We start from the raw sequence: 23,090 nt of genomic DNA on the forward strand, positions 1-23,090 counted from the left end.
TATATATGCTCCACATCAAGAGTAGACATTATTAATCAACAGTTTCTTTCTTCATTCTAGGCAAGTTTAGATATCTTAAAAAAACCATAAAAAAAAAACAGATAAGGATAGCTATCACAGATAAAGCATCTGTCCAAATGCCATTTAGTAGTGCATTATTATTGTTTAGTGGCCTATTTCCCTGTTAAACCATGTACAAATATTACTTAAGAAGTGCCATACAGGGTCAGACCAATGGTCCATCTAGCCTGATATCCTGTCTCAGACAGAGGCCAGTATTAGAACTTCATGGGGAGTGTGCAGAACAGGGCAATTTTGGATAGATCCGCACCTGTCTTCCCCTCCTGACTTCTGGTTTTGGCTAATAAATTAAACTAAAACACTGCTTACACATATACGTGCCGATCAGACAGGCTCTCTGTCACAGGCAGATCTGCCTGATCAAAGGCAGACCCATGTACGTTGTTAGTGTTAGATTTTTATAGAGCCTTTGATCAAGTAGAGTGGGATTACTGATGGCAGTTTCAGAACAATAGGGAATTGAATACAACCTTCTCAGATTAATAAAATCACTATATTTACAGCCTTCTGCAGGCTGAGGATTAATGGATACATGTTAGAAATTTACACTTCTACAGTGGTACCATCCAGAGATGATCTTTCTTCCTGCTTTTTCCATTCGGCATGGATCCACTTACCGAAAGAATATGCTGCAATAAGTACTGAAGTAAAAAGGATAGCTGATGTCAAAGACAAAATTTCAGTATGTGCTGACAGTATTATTTTGTAACTTGTGAAGCATATATAATATCATATATAATTATGTAATTAATATAAGGGTATTAGACTAGATTTGACTTGCAGGTTTAAGTGGCAAAATATGAGAAGGATCACACCACAGGAATGTGGAACTAGTAAGTATGTAATACCAATAAGTATGTATTTGGTATATAAGTAATATAAGGCTGTAATATAAGACCTGCAGGCTCTAGGTGTATAAGAGATGTAGCTTGGCCATAGAAGGCCTCAGGCATGAAACAGGTTGGTATGACTAGCTGACCAAGAGAGAACCCTGTACCAGTAAAATATAAGATTACAGTAAAAGATGTGTTAAGGTACTGATGTTCTGGAAACTATGCAAAAATAAATTGGAAAATGTGTTGCAATGGATCAGTTAATACCCAAAGATGACTGGTAGTAACATCAGGGAAAATTCTGTAGTGACTGCACGTTACCATAATAATTCATTGACATAAATGCTAAGGAGAAACTAAGGAGTTAGCCTAAAAAAAAAACCAAAGCACCCTGCAATTAGTGAGGTGTAAAAGGACAGATGATAAAGAAAAGGGGCTGAAACCATTATGCATGAGCATAAGATACAGGGGGCATCAGTATAACATGCTATAAATGCTGTATTCTGGCCTGCATGCCTTGGGGGAAGGAGACAAGTAGGACAACCACTGGTGGTGGTAAGAATACTGGTTGACATCTCAGGGTCCCTACTAGGAAGTGTAAATAATACCCGTATTAGGACTAGACATGCTGTTAGCCCTTTCTTTCCTGTTATAGTGGAGTGTTTTTGATATTATTTATCTGCTTATTAAGAGTCTTACTAAAAGTACTTACAAGTTTTCAAATGTCTATCAGATATGATTATTGTTCCACATGTGCTCTTAAGGTCCCCCATGATACGCCTAATGATGATTCTCACCCTGCTAATCCTGATACTGTAGTTAACTAGGAGGCCAACCTCTTAACCCGTGTCACTTATATAACTAATATAAAAACCAGTCTATCAATAATTCTATATTAATCCAAACATCAAATTGATTTAAATCATGATTTAAATCACTAGTCAGGAAGACTCAATTTAATCATGTTTTTCTACATAAAAGTGCATTCTTGTTGGTTTTTATAAACTTAATACATATTCTTCACAACTCAGAGATAGATGTAGGTTTAATTTTTAGTAATTACACACTATACATTTTTAAACAATGATTTGTTTTGAAAACTTTTCAGATTAGTTTTACAGCTATATCAGAAAATGAAGGATTGTGTGGTTATTTCATTTACTAAAGGTAGTTCACCTCCCAATTTATCTCCAGTTCAACAGGTTAATCATTAATATTTCCAGGATTTTCTTGCCATGATGTATTAGGAGGAGAACATCACCAGACAGACATTTAAGTTTTAGTTAACTAAAACAACAATGTTCAGTATTCTGGATTTTTTTCTTCAACAGCAAACGTATAATATTTTAACAAAACAGAAGTCCCTCACTTCTCACATTTATCTCCAGACTTCTTCTTGTCCAGATCTCCTTGTCTGCCCCCAACAATCTTCTATTCATTGGACTTTTTGAAACTTCTCACTTTAGAGAGAGGTAAGGGATTGACTCTGTGTACACAAATTTGCAGAGGGACAATAGAGTTGAGGTCTGTTATTTCTCACCTCTATATATTTATTTTAAAACATTTTTGCTGTTAACAACCATGTTACCTCTGGAGAAACAAATCCACAGTTCGAGAACTGCAAAACTAAGCATCTCTGATGATATCTTCTAGACTGAGCACTGATTTTAGCTCCCTGAAGCCAACCCTATAAGCCGTGTCGTCAGTCGCCCCTCCCTCTGTCAGAGCAACGGCAGACAATCGTTCCGCACCTTTTTTCTGTGCGGACGCCATACCAAGGCAAGCATGGAGGCCGCTGAGCTCATTTTGGCAATTAGGAGCACATCAACCACCACACGCATTATCCAGCAGTATATGCAGCACCAGAACATGGCAACGCGATACCGGGTGAGGAGGCGACGTCAGCGCGGTCCCGTGAGTGATCAGGACATGGACACAGATTTCTCTGAAAGCATGGGCCCTGACAATGCATGCATCATGGTGCTAATGGGGCAGGTTCATGCTGTGGAACGCCGATTCTGGGCTCGGGAAACAAGCACAGACTGGTGGGACCGCATAGTGTTGCAGGTCTGGGACGATTCCCAGTAGCTGCGAAACTTTCGCATGCGTAAGGGCACTTTCATGGAACTTTGTGACTTGCTTTCCCCTGCCCTGAAGCGCATGAATACCAGGATGAGAGCAGCCCTCACAGTTGAGAAGCGAGTGGCGATAGCCCTGTGGAAGCTTGCAATGCCAGACAGCTACCGGTCAGTTGGGAATCAATTTGGAGTGGGCAAATCTACTGTGGGGGCTGCTGTTATGCAAGTAGCTCACGCAATCAAAGATCTGCTGATATCAAGGGTAGTGACCCTGGGAAATGTGCAGGTCATAGTGGATGGCTTTGCTGCAATGGGATTCCCTAACTGTGGTGGGGCTATAGACGGAACCCATATCCCTATCTTGGCACCGGAGCACCAAGCCGCCGAGTACATAAACCGCAAGGGGTACTTTTCGATAGTACTGCAAGCTCTGGTGGATCACAAGGGACGTTTCACCAACATCAATGTGGGATGGCCGGGAAAGGTGCATGACGCTCGCATCTTCAGGAACTCTGGTCTGTTTCAAAAGCTGCAGGAAGGGACTTTATTCCCAGACCAGAAAATAACTGTTGGGGATGTTGAAATGCCTATATGTATCCTTGGGGACCCAGCCTACCCCTTAATGCCATGGCTCATGAAGCCGTACACAGGCAGCCTGGACAGTAGTCAGGAGCTGTTCAACTACAGGCTGAGCAAGTGCAGAATGGTGGTAGAATGTGCATTTGGACGCTTAAAGGCGCGCTGGCGCAGTTTACTGACTCGCTTAGACCTCAGCGAAACCAACATTCCCACTGTTATTACTGCTTGCTGTGTGCTCCACAATATCTGTGAGAGTAAGGGGGAGACGTTTATGGCGGGGTGGGAGGCTGAGGCAAATCGCCTAGCTGCTGGTTACGCGCAGCCAGACACCAGGGCGGTTAGAAGAGCACAGGAGGGCGCGGTACGCATCAGAGAAGCTTTGAAAACCAGTTTCATGACTGGCCAGGCTACGGTGTGAAAGTTCTGTTTGTTTCTTCTTGATGAAACCCCCCGCCCCTTGGTTCACTCTACTTCCCTGTAAGCTAACCACCCTCCCCTCCTCCCTTTAATCACCGCTTGCAGAGGCAATAAAGTCATTGCTGCTTCACAGTCATGCATTCGTTATTCATTCATCACACAAATAGGGAGATGACTACCAAGGTATCCCAGGAGGGGTGGTGGAGGAGGGAAGGAAAATGCCACACAGCACTTTAAGCACAGCACTTTAAAAGTTTACAACTTTAAAATTTATTGAATGACAGCCTTCTTTTTTTTGGGCAATCCTCTGTGGTGGAGGGGCTGGTTGGCCGGAGGCCCCCCCACCGCGTTCTTGGGCGTCTGGGTGTGGAGGCTGTGGAACTTGGGGAGGAGGGCGGTTGGTTACAGAGGGGCAGCAGTGGCAGTCTGTGCTCCAGCTGCCTTTGCTGCAGCTCAACCATACACTGGAGCATTCTGGTTTGGTCCTGCAGCAGCCTCAGCATTGAATCCTGCCTCCTCTCATCACGCTGCCGCCACATTTGAGCTTCAGCCCTGTCTTCAGCCCGCCACTTACTCTCTTCAGCCCTCTACCTCTCCTCCCGGTCATTTTGTGCTTTCCTGCACTCTGACATTATTTGCCTCCACGCATTCGTCTGTGCTCTGTCAGTGTGGGAGGACAGCATGAGCTCGGAGAACATTTCATCGTGAGTGCGTTTTTTTTTCTTTCTAAGCTTCACTAGCCTCTGGGAAGGAGAAGATCCTGTGATCATTGAAACACATGCAGCTGGTGGAGAAAAAAAAAGGGACAGAGGTATTTAAAAAGACACATTTTATAAAACAGTGGCTACACTCTTTCAGGGTAAACCTTGCTGTTAATATTACATACATAGCACATGTGCTTTCGTTACAAGGTCGCATTTTGCCTCCTCCCACCGCGTGACTACCCCCTCAACCTTCCCCCCTCCCTGTGGCTAACAGCGGGGAACATTTCTGTTCAGCCACAGGCAAACAGCCCAGCAGGAATGGGCACCTCTGAGTGTCCCTGAAGAAAAGCGCTCTATTTCAACCAGGTGACCATGAATTATATCTCACTCTCCTGAGGATAACACAGAGAGATAAAGAACGGATTTTGGTTGAATGCCAGCAAACATACACTGCAATGCTTTGTTCTACAGTGATTCCCGAGTACGTGTTACTGGCCTGGAGTGGTAAAGTGTCCTACCATGAAGGACGAAATAAGGCTGCCCTCCCCAGAAACCTTTTGCAAAGGCTTTAGGACTACATCTAGGAGAACCGCAAATGCCAGGGCAAAGTAATCCTTTCACATGCTTGCTTTTAAACCATGTATAGCATTTTAAAAGGTACACTCACCAGAGGTCCCTTCTCCGCCTGCTGGGTCCAGGAGGCAGCCTTGGGTGGGTTCGGGGGGTACTGGCTCCAGGTCTAGGGTGAGAAACAGTTCCTGGCTGTCGGGAAAACCGGTTTCTCCGCTTGCTTGCTGTGAGCTATCTACAACCTCCTCCTCATCATCTTCTTCGTCCCCAAAACCTGCTTCCGTATTGCCTCCATCTCCATTGAAGGAGTCAAACAACACGGCTGGGGTAGTGGTGGCTGAACCCCCTAAAATGGCATGCAGCTCATCATAGAAGCAGCATGTTTGGGGCTCTGACCCAGAGCGGCTGTTGGCCTCTCTGGTTTTCTGGTAGGCTTGCCTCAGCTCCTTCAGTTTCACGCGGCACTGCTTCGGGTCCCTGTTATGGCCTCTGTCCTTCATGCCCTGGGAGATTTTGACAAAGGTTTTGGCATTTCGAAAACTGGAACGGAGTTCTGATAGCACGGATTCCTCTCCCCATACAGCGATCAGATCCCGTACCTCCCGTTCGGTCCATGCTGGAGCTCTTTTGCGATTCTGGGACTCCATCATGGTCACCTGTGCTGATGAGCTCTGCATGGTCACCTGCAGCTTGCCACGCTGGCCAAACAGGAAATGAGATTCAAAAGTTTGCGGTTCTTTTCCTGTCTACCTGGCCAGTGCATCTGAGTTGAGAGTGCTGTCCAGAGCGGTCAGAATGGAGCACTCTGGGATAGCTCCCGGAGGCCAATACCATCGAATTGTGTCCACAGTACCCCAAATTCGAGCCGGGAACGTCGATTTAAGCGCTAATCCACTTGTCAGGGGTGGAGTAAGGAAATCGATTTTAAGAGCCCTTTAAGTCGAAATAAAGGGCTTCACTGTGTGGACGGGTGCAGGTTTAAATCGATTTAACGTTGCTAAATTCGACCTAAAGTCCTAGTGTAGACCAGGGCTAAGGACATAAAGGAGAATCCTATCTTTCTCAAGAGACAGAGAAAGATGTTGACAGAGAAACGCACATTGAGGAAAGGTTAGTGATTTGGGGTTAGCAATTTTTGAAAGCTGCTGAGGGAGATAGGATCACAAGTCCTTTGAAAATCCATTGGATATGTACTCCTAAATCCCTTAATTGTTTTTGGAAAATCTCTTCTCTTCTCTAGTTTTTGTGGATCCTCTCTGTTTTAAGATGCTCCAGTGAAACTTAAAATAATTTTATAAAACAACCAGCAACTGAGGTGTTGAGAAAAGATAGGAAACTTAATTCGTATGTCCAGGGCATGAGGTTATTGGGCAGGAAAACAGATCAAATCTGTAAACAGTCTTCCTAAAGACCCATTAGTGATTCATGTAGGTCCAGTTAATGACGTGGCCTTCCAAGAACCTGAATCTTTACTAGCATTTATTATTATTAGCACTTCTTTTATTAACTGGGAATTGAAAAAAGGAAACACTTCCCTGTGTTAGTACTGGGCACATTATAGTTTAGGATGTAGTGATGATGGAAAAATGAATGTATCAAATTAAAACTCCCAAGAAGGGAGGAAAAAAGTGGTAACATGTAGGCAACTGGATTCTGTCTATTGAATTTTCAGCTAAGGTGTATTCATCTTTTTTCTGCAAATCTTTTCAAATATCTTTATATTTACCCAAATTACAGCATTCATGATAAGCATTCCTTTATAAAGGGTAAATAATTTCATCTCCTTATTGTAATGGTTCTGTAGGACTCTGGTGAGACTTACGTAGGGACACTGGTTAATTTTCATTATTTAAGTTTTCATTTGGTTATTTGTGGGATAATTGACAGGTCATTCCTGCACATTTTATTGCCGCAAAAATGCGATATTTGTGCAGGCCAGAAAATCACATGCAACACTGGTTTTGTTTAGAAAGGCCATTGGGTCAGGAAGATATTTTTGACTGAGTTCTGTTGTTGGGGTGGTGGGAAGAGGGGAAGGGATTTTGTTCTTTTATTTTTATTTTTTGGCTATTTTGTGACAAAGTAAATGTGCCATATGTAATCCTAGTTTAGTGGACACTAAGTGAGATTGCAAGCTGTTTTTATGTTGTGAATTAAATTTTATGGGTAATAAATATATCTCTTGTGCAATAATTCTGATTATACTTTTTTTACTTAATACAGCTTTGAAACTTTATTATGCAGAAGAAAAAAGTTGCTTTTAACCATCTTAATTTAAATGGAACAAGCACAGAAACAGCTTCCTTACCTCATCAAATCTTTTTTTTACACTTTCCCTTTATTTTTTAGTAGTTTACATTTAACACAGTACTGTACTGTATTTGCTCCCCCCCCCTTTTTTTTTTTGGTCTCTGCTCCTGCCTGATTGCGTACTTCTGGTTCCAAATGCGGTGTGTGGTTGACTAATCAGTTCGTAACTCTGAGGTTCTACTGCATACTCAATCACTATGTTGGGAAGGTGAATTGTGTTTAGATTTTGCACCATGTGTCCGTCAGAATAGGGCCTCACTTGTGCCAATGGGCTATCGACGCCTAGATTGCTAACACAACAGGGGGCGAGAGGCTGGGGAAAGAAACCAATCCTAAGATAAAGCATAAGACAATTTGGTCAATTTCTTATGTCAGTTCACAAACATCTCCTTCCCAATGAATCTAAAGTAGTCAACCCTTTTAATCTACTTCTCCACAAATTATGTAACCCCAATATCTGACTAACACTCTTAACTACCTAAGATAAACTCCTACATTTATAACAGACTGTATAGACTGAGTGCAGTTCAAGAAGCTTGTGCACTTTGGTCTGTTTTATGTCTGTATACACCTAGAACTTGGAGGGCAGTTTGAAACCATTAACTATGGTAGACACATGTACAGTGTTCTACAATCTTCGTTAACAACAGTAACTGCTGTTTCAAATCTACTCTACTTTCTGTTGTACTTTACAACAATCTTGATTGGAACCTGTTACAAAAGAAGAACACACACTAACTCTGTGACCATCTTTAGAGCACATACTAGTGTATGTACAATTCCTTACTAATTAGCTGCCTGGTTTGAGGAAGCAGTCAGATGACTAATTTGGGTCAGTGCCCAAGAGAAAGTCTGTGTTACTTATCACCAGATCTTTGCTCAGCTGTCAGCTTTCACATGCGGGAGTTCACAGCAGGAACGAACACAGGTGGAGTGAAGGATGGGCATGACTGTAGTCTTTTCCTGGTGCGCTAGTTGGCAACCCGAATTACTGGAAAATAGAGACAGTTAAAGATGCCTACATCTGAGATAGGTACTTGATGTCACCAGGAAGACTCCCAGATGCCTGGCCCAGGACCTCAGTCTTCTCCGTTCCAGGTGTATTTTGGCTTTCGGGAAGTGATGTGCTGAAGGAGACAGGCTGTTTTATCCCATTTCTGCTGGGTAGTCCAACTTGGTTCCTCTTCTTGGAAGTGCTGGTGTGGACCAATCAGATGGCAACTCATATTTCTTCTGAAGAACAGTTGTTCCCTCTCACTATCCAGTCATGGAATAAGGCATCACCTTTTGAGTACTGGCAACTGGGGCTGGAATTTTCCAGTCTCTTTGTGCAACATATCTTGTCAGAACTGCTTGTATAAGACAAATTGGCCATAGCTGTTGGTCCAACCATCTTGGGACATACCTTGAACACTATCTGGTTTATTTTTGTCAGCAACTTACCTCCACAAGTTGGTTTCATTGCGCCGCTCTGCAGTGTATTCCTGGGCCAACTTTGCAATTATGCTTGCTCAAGTTGCATTTCCTCCATCAACTCGCTGCTAGCTGTGGAAATGTCCAGTTTTAAGTTAATAGAATATGGAACTTTTATATAAATTATATTATTCTCTTTAAACATGTTTTAACTGTTAATTATACAATGCAAAGCCACTTCAAGAACTGTTGTTCTACAGAACAACTATATAAATCTTCCACTTCTGTTCTTGTTTTAACAGCAGTGGTGAGTCCTTGGTAATATGAATGAGCTGAGTCTGTGCATTATTAATCACAGTTACATTTCTGATTATTCCACTCTGTGATCAAGACATAATTTGTTTTTCAGTTTTTATTTTCTGTCTCAGCACAGGTTTATTTCACTTACTTGATAGCATAAGCTTGATTGGCTACATTAGCCTAATTTCAGTTTGTCACTAAACTAAAATAAATCAGTGTGAAAAACTTTTTTCCTCCCTATTGGGATTGCCCTGCCATTAAAGTTTATACTGCTTTGCCCAAACTGTATCACTTTTAGTTGGCTTCCCTTTGATACATATAACTTCATTTAATCACTGTATTGGAGTCCATCAAGTTCCCTATTTTTCTCTACTGTATCAGGCAACATCATATAATATCTTCACGTTTGATATAATTTGTACACCAACAGTACATTCTTGTAAAAGGCTGCTGCAACTCTAAGTTTCATCAGACAGAAGAAATCTTGACATTAGTGCTTGAGATTTTTTCTCTCAGCCTTTTGTCCTATATTTTCTAAACAGCCTGTGTGACTGGGCAGTTTATAAACAGTAATAACTTTGGGGGCTTAGTTTCTAAAACAGATACCCTGAGGTACTAGCATTATAGTAAAATAAATAGTTTTCTGAAAAACATCATCTTAGCTATATTTTTTAAGGACTTGTTTCCTGCTCTGTGCCTGATGTCAGAGCTGGCAGATGGGTCATTGATACATAAAGAGAAACTTGTTTTACGCCATTAAAACATGTTCATATTGATTCTTTCTTAATCTAGGACTTTTCTGCCAATCCTGACATGAGGTTCAGCTTGGCAGGTGTGACATGTCGGAGAAAGAGAAGTTAAGGTGGTAGGACATGTTTATCCAGACAAAAAATGGCCACAGGTTCTGCCACCCTTGCTTATATTGAGTAAAACTGTACTCCTCGATTAGTCCCACCAGTGACATTAGGGACTTTTGTAGGAAACAGATGAAGGAAACAAGTTAAATTTGTTTCTGACACAATTGAAATTTTACATAATTAACAGCAAATAAGAAATGAGGTGACACCTGTGCTTTCAGTTGTCATGTTTCATGACTTACTTGGGTGGAAACATACGAATGCTTTGGTATTAGGAAATTTATCTGATTCATAGACTGTAAGGTCAGAAGGGACCATTGTTATCATCTAGTCTGACCTCTTGCACCTTGCAGTCCACAGAACCTCACCCACCCACTCCTGTAATAGACCCATAGCCTCTGGCTGAATTATTGAAGTCCTCAAATCATGGTTTAAAGAATTCAAGTTACAGAGAATTCACCACTTACACTAGTTTAAACAGGCAAGTGATCTGTGCCCCATGCCACAGAGGAAGGCTGAACCTCCTTCTCCCCACCCCCGCAGTCTCTGCCAGTCGGAGAAAATTCCTTCCCGACCCCAAATATGGCAGTCTGTTAGACCCTGAGCATATGGGCAAGATCCACCAGGCAGATACCTGGGAAAAAATTCTCAGAGCCCTCCCCATCTAGTGTCCCATCTCTAGCTGTTGGGGATTTTTGTTACTGGCAGTCACTGATGGACCATATGCTATTGTAGGCTGTCCTATTATACCATCCACTCCATAAATTTTTCAAACTCAGTCTTGAAGCCAGTTAGGTTTCTCCACCCCCCTCCAACTCCCCTTGGAGGGCTGTTCCAGGACTTTACTCCTCTAATAGGGATCCTGCACCAATTATCAAAAAAGGATATTTGATCATAGATTCCAGACATGCACCATGTGCAGAGTTCAGACTTACTCACCACTGTTGAAGAGGACATGCAGGTGAATGAAAGACTGTAACAGAGGTGGATTTAAGCAGCAGGCCACAACTTAGCCTCTATCTCCATTGTTATCAGTATAACAAGTTTTATTATTATAAATTAATATTATCTTAGTATTATCTTAGCCTCTTTCTCCATTGTTATCAGTTCACCCCCTCTCATGTGCCAGACATTTAATTACAGTCAGTGTGCGATTAATGGGCTCAAACCATGTAACCAATAATTAGTGGAGGACCTTCTTAAACATAACCTAAGACTGGGCTTGTTTTTCAGTTTTCTCCCTTGCCTTGGTCTGTGAAGACTTCAGATCTCCCCTTCTCCTTACAGGTAGGGTTGCCAGGTTTAGTTGGACATATTCCTGGAGGTTTCATCAAATGACATAATCTTTAATTGAAGATCAATCTTTAATTCCTGGAGACTCCAGGACAATCCTGGAGGGTTAGCAACCCTATTTACAGGTAGAAGAACCCCCAGCTATATCCAAGGTCTTGCTGGCCCTTTTAGCCTTCATCTGCACTCAACACTGGCTGTAAATCGTAATGAACTAAACATTCCTATATTACCTCCTCACATTAAAATTCCTGTTCTTACTCCTTCTAACCTAAACTGTGACTGCACAATGCTGCAAGGAAGCAAAAAAACCTTCCGGATCCCTGTTTATTTGGGGCACCTGGAAAAAATTCTTTTCTGATCCCCAAAACAGGCAATTAGTCAGACTCTCACCATCCTAAAAACACAGCTCAGTATGCCTCAAATATAGAGGGTGGGAAGGGGCAGCAGTAGCAACAAGATAGCATGTAGGTGCGGGAAGGCTTTCAATTCAGAGAGAGAACTGAGAGTCCCAGCTGGCTCCACTAATTGCCCCCTCCCCATACACACACACACACACACACACCTGGCCAGTAGAAGGCAGAGAAGCCCCTCCTTGAGACAAACACCCACATGCACATTGAGACACAAGAAGGAGCTTGACCACAGAATGTCTGAGCATGAGCTCTTCCCCCTCCCAGGAGCTGGCCCATTCCTTTGTTTGTCAAACCAAGTTTTCCCCCTTTCTGATGAGGCAGGGAGAGGCAACCCCAGAACTGACAATCTGCCTGCCTGCATTGAAATGGTGTTAGAGAGCTGTTGGGTTTCTGCACTAGAAAGGAAGCATGACTACTCTGTCCTGGTCACGTGGGTGGAATCCACAAAGGTCCCTTCAGCCCAGACTTAGGTGCCTATCTCCGAGAGAGGGTCAGGACTCTACCCCCAATCAGCATCACCTATTGACTGACTTAGGTGGCTCTTGTGGATCCCATTCCTAGGTGCCTTCTCTCTCCCTTCACAGTATAGGGAGTCTAGGTGCCTAAATTGGCTTTGTGGGTTATAGTGTTGTTCCAAGGTCAGCTCCCAGACTGCTGCGCTGGGCATCACAAAATGGGGAAGAGATGGCCAGCCCTCTGTGGAGATAGAGGTGGTTAGGGACTATTTAGAAAAGCTGGACGTGCACAAGTCCATGGGGCCGGACGAGTTGCATCCGAGAGTGCTGAAGGAATTGGCGGCTGTGATTGCAGAGCCATTGGCTATTATCTTTGAAAACTCGTGGCGAACCGGGGAAGTCCCGGATGACTGGAAAAAGGCTAATGTAGTGCCAATCTTTAAAAAAGGGAAGAAGGAGGATCCTGGGAACTACAGGCCAGTCAGCCTCACCTCAGTCCCTGGAAAAATCATGGAGCAGGTCCTCAAAGAATCAATCCTGAAGCACTTGCATGAGAGGAAAGTGATCAGGAACAGCCAGCATGGATTCACCAAGGGAAGGTCATGCCTGACTAATCTAATCTCCTTTTATGATGAGATTACTGGTTCTGTGGATGAAGGGAAAGCAGTGGATGTATTGTTTCTTGACTTTAGCAAAGCTTTTGACACGGTCTCCCATAGTATTCTTGTCAGCAAGTTAAGGAAGTATGGGCTGGATGAATGCACTATAAGGTGGGTAGAAAGCTGGCTAGATTGTCGGGCTCAACGGGTAGTGATCAATGGCTCCATGTCTAGTTGGCAGCCGGTATCAAGTGGAGTGCCCCAAGGGTCGGTTCTGGGGCCGGTTTTATTCAATATCTTCATAAATGATCTGGAGGATGGTGTGGATTGCACTCTCAGCAAATTTGCGGATGATACTAAAATGGGAGGAGTGGTAGATACGCTGGAGGGGAGGGATAGGATACAGAAGGACCTAGACAAATTGGAGGATTGGGCCAAAAGGAATCTGATGAGGTTCAATAAGGATAAGTGCAGGGTCCTGCACTTAGGACGGAAGAACCCAATGCACAGCTACAGACTAGGAACCGAATGGCTAGGCAGCAGTTCTGTGGAAAAGGACCTAGGGGTGACAGTGGACAAGAAGCTGGATATGAGTCAGCAGTGTGCCCTTGTTGCCAAGAAGGCCAATGGCATTTTGGGATGTATAAGTAGGGGCATAGCGAGCAGATCGAGGGACGTGATCGTTCCCCTCTATTCGACATTGGTGAGGCCTCATCTGGAGTAGTGTGTCCAGTTTTGGGCCCCACACTTCAAGAAGGATGTGGATAAATTGGAGAGAGTCCAGCGAAGGGCAACAAAAATGATTAGGGGACTGGAACACATGACTTATGAGGAGAGGCTGAGGGAGCTGGGATTGTTTAGCCTGCAGAAGAGAAGAATGAGGGGGGATTTGATAGCTGCTTTCAACTACCTGAAAGGGGGTTCCAAAGAGGATGGCTCTAGACTGTTCTCAATGGTAGCAGATGACAGAACGAGGAGTAATGGTCTCAAGTTGCAGTGGGGGAGGTTTAGATTGGATATTAGGAAAAACTTTTTCACTAAGAGGGTGGTGAAACACTGGAATGCGTTACCTAGGGAGGTGGTAGAATCTCCTTCCTTAGAGGTTTTTAAGGTCAGGCTTGACAAAGCCCTGGCTGGGATGATTTAACTGGGAATTGGTCCTGCTTCAAGCAGGGGGTTGGACTAGATGACCTTCTGGGGTCCCTTCCAACCCTGATATTCTATGATTCTATGATTCCTGTGATTTCCTAGGCACCTAAAAGTTAGGAGCAGGACACTCAGCATTGCAAAACCTCAGTCCCTTCATGGATCCCCCCAGTGGTCTCATGGCGTATGGGCAGCCAGTTCGCATCTGACCTTTCCTACAAATAGAAAGTCAAGTGTATTCAGCAGGATTTATCTTTAGTTGCATAATTATTATAAGTTTGTACTTTTCCTGTAGTTTTTTATAATGCTGAATAGTTGCAATTGGATAATATATAGATGTCTATGTGATAGCTGAAGGCACCACTGATGTTAACAGGCATTTAAGTACTGCATTATGCTATGTATGTGTCATCTGTGGCTTTCATGTCTTCATAATGTTATAAAGTTAAATACTGTGGCTAGATATTTTGTAAAGGGCTGGTTAATTTTGTCCCTTTATGACAAATGTAGCTAAGATAAGAACGGATGAATGGACTCAAATTTCATGCTTCAGAGTATAAACTGATACTTGTAGAGGTCAAAAAGATATCCCCTATTCCATTTCCTCCATCACAGCCCTCATTAGGTGTTTTTTTTTCCTCTTGGAAACCTTCTAAGCCTCTGATGTACTGATGCAGTCAGAGGCAGGATACTGGACTAGATTGTCCATTGATAGGAAAATACTGCATTTATTCTTGAGGGACTGGGTCTTCTGCAACTTGTGCAGCAAGCTAATTCCTAAGGTAGATCACACAGTTAAAAATAGAGTAATGGTTCCTAAAAACCTAGATAGATAAAGAAAAGTTAATTCTCAAGGAGAAAAGATACGTTATCAACACAGTTCCTCAAATATCCTGCTGTTTAGTTGCCATTTCTACTGTTGATTTGTTTTTAAAATTATTTAATTATGTAATAATATGAAGTTCCTCTTAAATATTTAATCATTTTACTCAAAATCCTAAACAATAAGACAGAGGCAATTTGTTACATGCTCATTTTTAATTACTTCATCGTGATAAAAACTAAATTGTTTTATAAGCAATATAAGTAAAAAGGCTCCCAAGATGAAAATTTGTTAAATGTAACAATAGATTCAACTTCTTAACTTGTTGAGATACATTAATAATATGATTTCCAGATAGTATGCATGAGAAAAGCCCCTCGTTTGAAAACTCCATGCCTCTTGGTGAGCCTTGCTGAAAGTAGAATAAAGTCCCTGATCCTGCAAAGAGTTAAGCATGTGCTCTATGTACTGTGAAGAGTCTTGTTGAGTGCTATGGGATTACTCACAGTACGTACAGTTAACCACTTGCAAAAGTCTTTGCTACATTGGAGCCTAAGTACATGTTTACTTTTTTCTCAAAACAGTGCTTTAAATAATTATTCAAAGTGTACAGTAACAGTCAGCAGAGCAGCCTCCATGAATAACTTTGGTTTTGCAGAAAGATGGCTCTGTAAGGTGGATGGATGTATTTGACACTGAGATCGCTCATGGGTGATGTTACAACTAGTAAGAATAATTTGCTCAATTTAGGTTAGACTAACCTAATTAATGAATGAATAATTTATAATTAAATGTATGTGTGCTGCTGTATTTGAAGTGAGAGATACAAACTTCTCAGAATGCAGTTCTAACTACAATTCAATATTATGTCCTCAGCCTTGTCATCCCTTTTTTCTGTAATTGGTGAGCAGAGCTGTTTCTTGATCAGTTTTCTCATTTCAGCTGGACTTACGTAACGCATAAGCTTTCAAATTAGGCCAATATATTTCGGATGCGTTTTGGCAGGACAATGTACTGTGAGAGATGATCAGGAACTAACAGCAAAAATGATTTCCACATGAGTTGCTTTTGTTAAATTAACTTTCCTCATGAGGCCATAGTCGGTCATTAAGATCAATGCACAACATAACACTTGCATGGTATTTATACCAAATCTGGCATGGTGATCACAAAATGAATTTATTGCCACATGATTATTTTGTTTTTACATAGCATGAACAATATGCCTGATGCTTCATAGGGTTGCCAAGCGTCCGGTTTTCGACCAGAACAACCGGTCGAAAAGGAATTCAGGTGTCTCCGATCAGCACTGCTGACCTGGCCGGTTGGTGGTGCAGCAGGGCTGGTGGGCTCTCTGCCCGGCTCCATGTGGCTCCCAGAAAGTGGCGACGTCCCTCCAACTCCTAGGTTGAGGGCCAGCCACGGGGGCTCTGCGTGCTGCCCCCGCCCTGAGCGCCAGCTCCACAGCTCCCGTTGGCTGGGAACTGTGGCCAATGGGAGCTGCGGGAGCGGCACCTGTGGGCAGGGCAAGTGCACAGCAGAGCCTGCTGGCCAGCCTTCAGCCTAGGAGCTGGATGGACATGTTGCTGCTTCCCGGGAGTCGCCTTAGGTAAGTGCCACCCAAAGCCCGCACTCCTGACCCCCGTCCCACACTCCAGCCCTGAGCCCCCTTCTCAGAGCCCACACCCCGCTCCCCCTCCACTGCCCCAGCTCTGAACCCCTCAGCTGCAGCCCGGAGCCCCCTGCTGCACCCCAAATCCTGCACCCCCAGCCAGAGCTCTCACCACACCCTCCAAACCCCTCAACCCCAGCCCCACCCCAGAGCCAGCGTATCCAGCCGGAGCCCTCACCCCCTCCTGCACCCCAATCCCCTGCCCCAGCCCTGAACCCCTCATTTCTGGCTGCACCCTCAAGCCCACATTCCCAGCTGGAGCCCTCACCCCCTCCTGTACGCCACCCCCCCCCCCAGCCCAGTGAATATGAGCAAGTGAGCGAGGGTGGCGGAGAGTGAGCGATGGAGGGAGGTGGGATGGAGTGAGTGGGGGCAGGGCCTCGGAGAAGGGATGGGGCAAGGGTGTTCAGATTTCTGCAGTTAGAAAGTTGACAACCCTTTCTAAGGCAGCATAAAGGCGGAGTGCCCTGAACTTCTGGCTCTGAGCATTTTATGTTTCTGCACTAACAGCTCTAAAATAAATATGCCACATCTTTTTTATTGATTTGAATATTGCTAATATTAAGACTTTCATAAGGATCTCAAAGGACCTGAGTCCATTCCCACTGAAATAAATGGTAGTCTTCCAACGTGCTTTTATAGACGAATAAACTGTTCATTTAGGATCACATATTGTGGACATTTGGTGACATTGAATGACAGAGAGCAGATGCTTTAATAATTAGTTGTGTGCGTGTTTTCACATTTGTAAATATAACAAGTATGAACATGTTCCAAAATGACTTAACTGTTTTGCTGCTGGCCCCTAATTCAGCCTCTGTACACTGACAGACCTCAGGATTGTGTGAAGTGCTGTTACCTCTCTGGAATATTGGCATTTTAGAAGAGATGTACTACTACATTTGGTAACGTAGGGACTTTCTTGTAGCAAGTTGCAACATCCTATACAGACAAATACATGAGACAGCAAGTAAATCTTTTATATTCATATGTGTCCTATGTCAATAGGCTGTATATTTGTTTTAGAGGGTATAGGATGCTCCAGTGGAAATAAACTAGAGATGTTCAGGAGTAAAATGGGTACAATGTGGTGAAGATCAGTTTAGATGAGACTCCTTTATGGGTGCAGAGGCAAGACTAGATGACTCAAGAGGCTCTTTCAGGCTGTGTTACCTGTAGTTCTGAGGTAGGCACACAGGCCACCATTTTCAGAAGTGACTAGTGATTTGGGGTGATTAGTTTTAGCTCCCCAACCTTGAGGTACCTGAAAGGGGTCTGATTTTCAGAAAGCACAGAGTTCCCACCTGCTGGAAAACTCTCATACCTTTTAGGTGTTTCAAGTTGGGGACCCAAAAGCACTAATCAGTCTTGTAAATTTTGGCCATCACTTAATATTTTTAAATTTGGGTGTACAAATATAGGCACTTAAATCCATATTTGATTACCTAAATAAGTGGCCTGACTTTCAGAGCAGCTGAGCAATGGGAGCTACAGGTGCTCACTCCTTTGAAAACAAGGCCATTCATTTTATGTATCTGAATATGCATTTTTGGTGTCTAACTTAAGAGTTTCACATTTCAGTGTCTAATCATTGCATATTTGTTGAATAGGCTCGTATACTGCAGTTGGCCGAATCATTTAGATTTTTACTAGATTCTGTATTCAGTCTTTTTTGCTTTTGTGTGTTTTTTGCAAATGTAAAATGAAAACACTGTATTTAATCTGGAAATTTTATTTGATCCAAGTGCTCAGAAAAAAATCTTGCCTTTCTCATCTCCTGTTTTGTTTTTGTTTTATAGGAGACACATGAAATTGTGGCTATCAAGAAATTTAAAGACAGTGAAGGTAATTGCTTCCTCTGTGATCATTTTTGTAAATAAACATGTTGCAGATACTTGATGAAAATACAAGACCTCACATATGAGAGATGACTTAAAATGACAACCTCGATGATGGTGCGTTAGCTGTACTAGTGTCCTGTGCTTTGATACATCAGCTCCTGTCTGAAGGCTAGATTGTGTCCTTGAACTAGGTTGCCACACAAAGGAATAAGCTCCATCTCCCAATCCCTACCTTCCTCTCCTGTGCAGACATATTAGCATTGCCTGGATTATGGTGCCAGGCAGAGTATCAAGCGTAGGGACTGGGGTGGATACAGGATAAGGAAATGAACAGAGCAAAGGCTCTGTCCCCTACTGTCCATGCACTGACTGTCAGAGCTGGCCAGGCACAAACAGGGGAGTAAGTCAAGTGTGAAGTGACTTTCTTCCCCACTATAGATCAAAGGGGTAGCGATTGAGGAATTTTTACCTCAAGAGGCATAATTCCTTCCTGGGATGTTGCAGCTATGTCCCACCACTTAGGCTGTGTTGGCCTAATGACTAATTATAACCTTAATTATATAGCTCAAAAATGCTACCCGTTAGATTTTGGTGAATGTTTTATCTGTGTTGTTTGCCATGGGATGTGGCCATGAAGATGCAATTGGTTGTCAAGGATGTATCAGGAAAGTTAAATTTACCTCTGTGTTACTTAATCCAGTGCAAACTCTAAGCAACACCAAGATGCCTGGATAATGTATTCAGCAAGTCTTTTAGCTTTGTCATTCACAAGTCCTGTTTTATACCCAAAGCAGAAAATACTGGCTGAAATGAATTGTGATGATCCCTATCAAACAAATCATCACAATATTTCGGAATAGTTTTTTCAGGACTGGAGCTGGCTGTTGAAGAGAGAACCCTGTCTTAGAAAACAACTCTCTGAGCTCTCCACAGGATGTTTATTCTGCTCAGATTTCAGGAACTACATTGAGTGGCTTATAAACACGATTATCTTTCTTTCTTTTTGTCAGTAAATGTCAATAAGTGTCATAAATCAACATAAATTTCACCGTACATATAAATTAATAAAAACCAAAAAAGCTTTAAACCAAACATCAATATAATCCACTGAAATTGTTTTAAGAAACAGAATGTTGTCAAGCCTTACAGTATGGAAGACAACTGCTGGCTGGCTGGCTTTAGTTAGTTAACATTTATACTGCATTATTGCCCAGAGAACGGCCAGGTCAGGGCCCCATTGTGCTAACTTATAGGAAATGACAGTCCCTGTCTTAAAGAGCTTAGAATCTAAAAGAAGTCTAAGATTGAAATCCTAGACTCCATAGAACAACAGGTTCAGATCTTTATACATCAACTTTAGCCCTTCCACCTTCTGAGATAGATGAATTGTGTATCTGTATCATTGAACACTATATTGAAAGTCTTTTGTGTGAGACCTTTAGAACAGAGATTCTGTGGGCTCTGCATTGCCGTCCTTCCCATGGCTAGTAGAGATCTATGGTACTTTTCAGAGTGGTATGGGTTTGTCCTTAAATCGTTGACCAAAAATGACCCTTTTTCCCCATTGTTTGCAGTGTGCTATGCACTGAGTTCCCATTTCATTGATGATGTCCATTGTGTACGCATAATTTGTAACGCATGTTAAGATTCTTCAGGATGAGAAGCATGTAAATGCAAACAATTATTGGATAACCAAAAATTTTTAAGAGCGGTGGGGTGAGGGATATCAAGTTTACACATGATTGTACAATATTTTCCCTCTTCTGATGCAGAGCCAGCCAAGCAGCAGAGGGAGCCCAAGTTAAATCATAAACCTTCGTCAGTGGTATCAGAGAGAGAGAAGTGTGCAGGGATAATTCTTTGAATGTTTAAAACTAGAGTGCTTGAAGTCCATTATAATAGTTAGTTATATTTAGTACCCAAATCACTTAAATAGTTTACAGTTTTTAGATGGCTTTTTACTGTGTCTACTGAATATTGTACCTTAGTGTACTGATTGTTAACCTTGATTACTAAGGTTCTTGTTGCTCTTTGCTAAATTTTGTTTTACCATACTTACCATTGTTTATATTCTAGAAAATGAAGAAGTCAAAGAAACCACTTTACGAGAGCTTAAAATGCTTCGCACTTTGAAACAGGAAAATATAGTGGAGCTGAAGGAAGCCTTCAGAAGAAGAGGAAAATTATACTTAGTGTTTGAATATGTGGAAAAAGTGAGTTGATCTTTTACATCTTTCAAGGCAAAATCATCAAGTAATTTATGAACAATAAATACAGGGATTTGAACACTAAAAATGAAAGTATTTTAATGTAGGAATGGGAAACCAAGAAATTAAATAAAATCTAAACAGAATGTATATATCGTGTCCCTTCTTCTGTTAAGAAAATTACACAAATGACATAAGTAATAATATTTACATAGTACAGTGAAGCAGAGAGACAAAATCAAACAAGCATTATTAGACTGGAATATGTGTCATTTGAGAGAGCGTTATTTGTCTGTGTTTTTTTGCCCAAAGGTCCATAAACCAGTTTAATTTGAAGGTTGAATGATTGTCAAGTGTTTACCTCAAAATTCCTTCTATAGTGTGTTTTCCAAAACAGGAACATAGATTGCTTGTCCTTATGTATCTGTTGTTTCTTTCTCTTTCTCCTCTTGTTGTTAAAAACAGAGTTGCTCTTATAATTTTTTTTCACATAGAAATCTAATCTTTGGAAAACGGTGTGAAATATTTGAAACCAACTAAATTGTAGGACCTCTCAAAATCTCCTTATGACTGACTGACTTAAATTCTTTCCATTCCTGACAGCATCAGAATCCATTCCACCGTTTTCTTTCTAGCCCCTATATTAGCACTCCTTACACCTTAGTCTACTTCTCAGGAGAGTGAGCCCATTACAGACTAGTTCTCTGCTATTTCTGTAAGCCCTCTAGGGCAAGAGTAGGCTGTAACTCTCTATTCTAGACTCTGGTTTCTGTCTTTTCATTTGAAAAAAAAAATCCAACACTTATTTTTGCTAAAAGCCTTCATCTGGCCTTGCTCTCTTTTCCTATCCCTACACATAATTTTATGTCCTTCTGGTGCTGTGCTGTGGACCAGGTGGGAGCTAGTCGTCCTCAGTTAAAACATCCCCCTATCTATAGTCCTTCCCTGCCCTCAGCATTTGTTGCTAACAATGTGTGCAGTGCTCACTGAATGATGAGACTCCTTACCACTACCTGCTTGCCTTACCTGAGGTAATAAAGTGATCATGTGATGTGATCCGAAACATCCAGGGTGAGATGACGCTAAGTCTATATTGCATATTCTGGTTCTTTTGTCCATGTTCTTTGTCCATGTTTTGTGATGCACTATCTGACAATCAGTTAATTCCTACTGCATTAGGTCCTCTGTAGCCTTAATGTCTGGATTCTAAAGTTCCTGCTTTAATCCACTTGTGCTCACTATGATCAGTGCAGTCTTCTGTAAGCTAAGCGTGTGTGTGTGTATAAAAATATCGATATGGACTATGCTGTCTATTTAGTTATATTTATAGTTATTTACTTTATATCATTTTTATTAATGCTGACATTGCTAAAACTGCTATACCAAAAATACAGAAGACCAGCATAAGGAAAAAGATGAATATTTCAACTGTGTATTTTAATAATCACATATTTTGAATTAATAATAAATATCAAAGAGACTACAATAGGTTGCACATGCTTCTATTATGCATTTCCTTGCTACGTTAGGAAGGAAGTGTATTTTTGTGACCCAACATTACTTTTTATTAATGTAAAATTATATAATTGTGAGGATAGCTGCTATGCATAATTTTTCCTTGATATCATTGCTGTTGTAATTATCCTCTTTATTTTCAATTACACTTAACAGTTTATAAATGATTTTTGCTTTCAGAATGTGTTAAATGGATTCCACAGTCCCTTACAGATATTATTCAGGGCCATGATAAATGTGTAGGCAATTCTTATATTTTAAGTGAGGAGGAGGGAGAAGAATTGAAGAAAATGTTTTACAGTTAGCCAATTTCTGTTTAGCCTCTCTGCTGGTTGATGGCACATTTTGTCCTTTAAAGAGTATTATCTCTGCAATACTAAAATCCAGATTACACTAATCCAAATTTAACTAGTCGTCTTTTTCCATCATCTCTTTAGTTGATGATGTCAATGAACATATAGGATTATGCTTCACCCACTTGATACTGCTATTCTTGTCCAGATTTGAACACTAAGGAATTTGCTGTCCTATTTGTCCAGATTTTTACACTACCTCCTAGTGAACAGTACTCTTGTCTAAATCCATTAGAGTGTCTTAATAGACATATCTGTAATCATTTGTCCATATTCTAAATATGGATTTAACAAAACCCATACCCCATAGTCTTAAATTACTAAATCTATCAATAAATTGAAAAGCATTCAAGTGCCTTTGGAATACTACCATATTTTTTAAAAATACTTTGATTTTAGTGTATGCTTTGTATTTTGTATACTGTATATATATATTTTGTATATATTATTAAGACAGCTTCCAAACTCAAAACTAGATTGTAGCATAGAAGAAAATGTGCATCAAAGGTGAAGTGAAATGCTTTTGTAAATTGTTAAAATCTGTGTAAATTCCCAAATCGATAACTGTATACTTTATGGAAAACAAAATATCCAAAAATATTATTTTCAATTTTCCAGCACCAGGATCAGA

At 41.6% G+C, this 23,090-nt stretch overlaps 1 protein-coding gene across 4 annotated transcripts in view; it reads left to right on the forward strand.

Moving 5' to 3' along the window:
- CDKL5 (cyclin dependent kinase like 5) overlaps window positions 1-23,090 on the forward strand; it is a 212,059-nt gene that overhangs the window by 117,526 nt on the left and 71,443 nt on the right. For all 4 annotated transcript variants that reach the window (XM_073356552.1, XM_073356542.1, XM_073356532.1 and 1 more), the window contains 2 exons: window positions 18,343-18,388; window positions 20,461-20,597. In XM_073356552.1, coding sequence (XP_073212653.1) covers window positions 18,343-18,388; window positions 20,461-20,597 — 183 coding nt within the window. The remainder of the gene's footprint in view (window positions 1-18,342; window positions 18,389-20,460; window positions 20,598-23,090) is intronic.

The sequence above is a fragment of the Lepidochelys kempii genome, chromosome 1 (assembly GCF_965140265.1).
Source record: "Lepidochelys kempii isolate rLepKem1 chromosome 1, rLepKem1.hap2, whole genome shotgun sequence".
Classification (NCBI taxonomy): Eukaryota; Metazoa; Chordata; order Testudines; family Cheloniidae; genus Lepidochelys; species Lepidochelys kempii.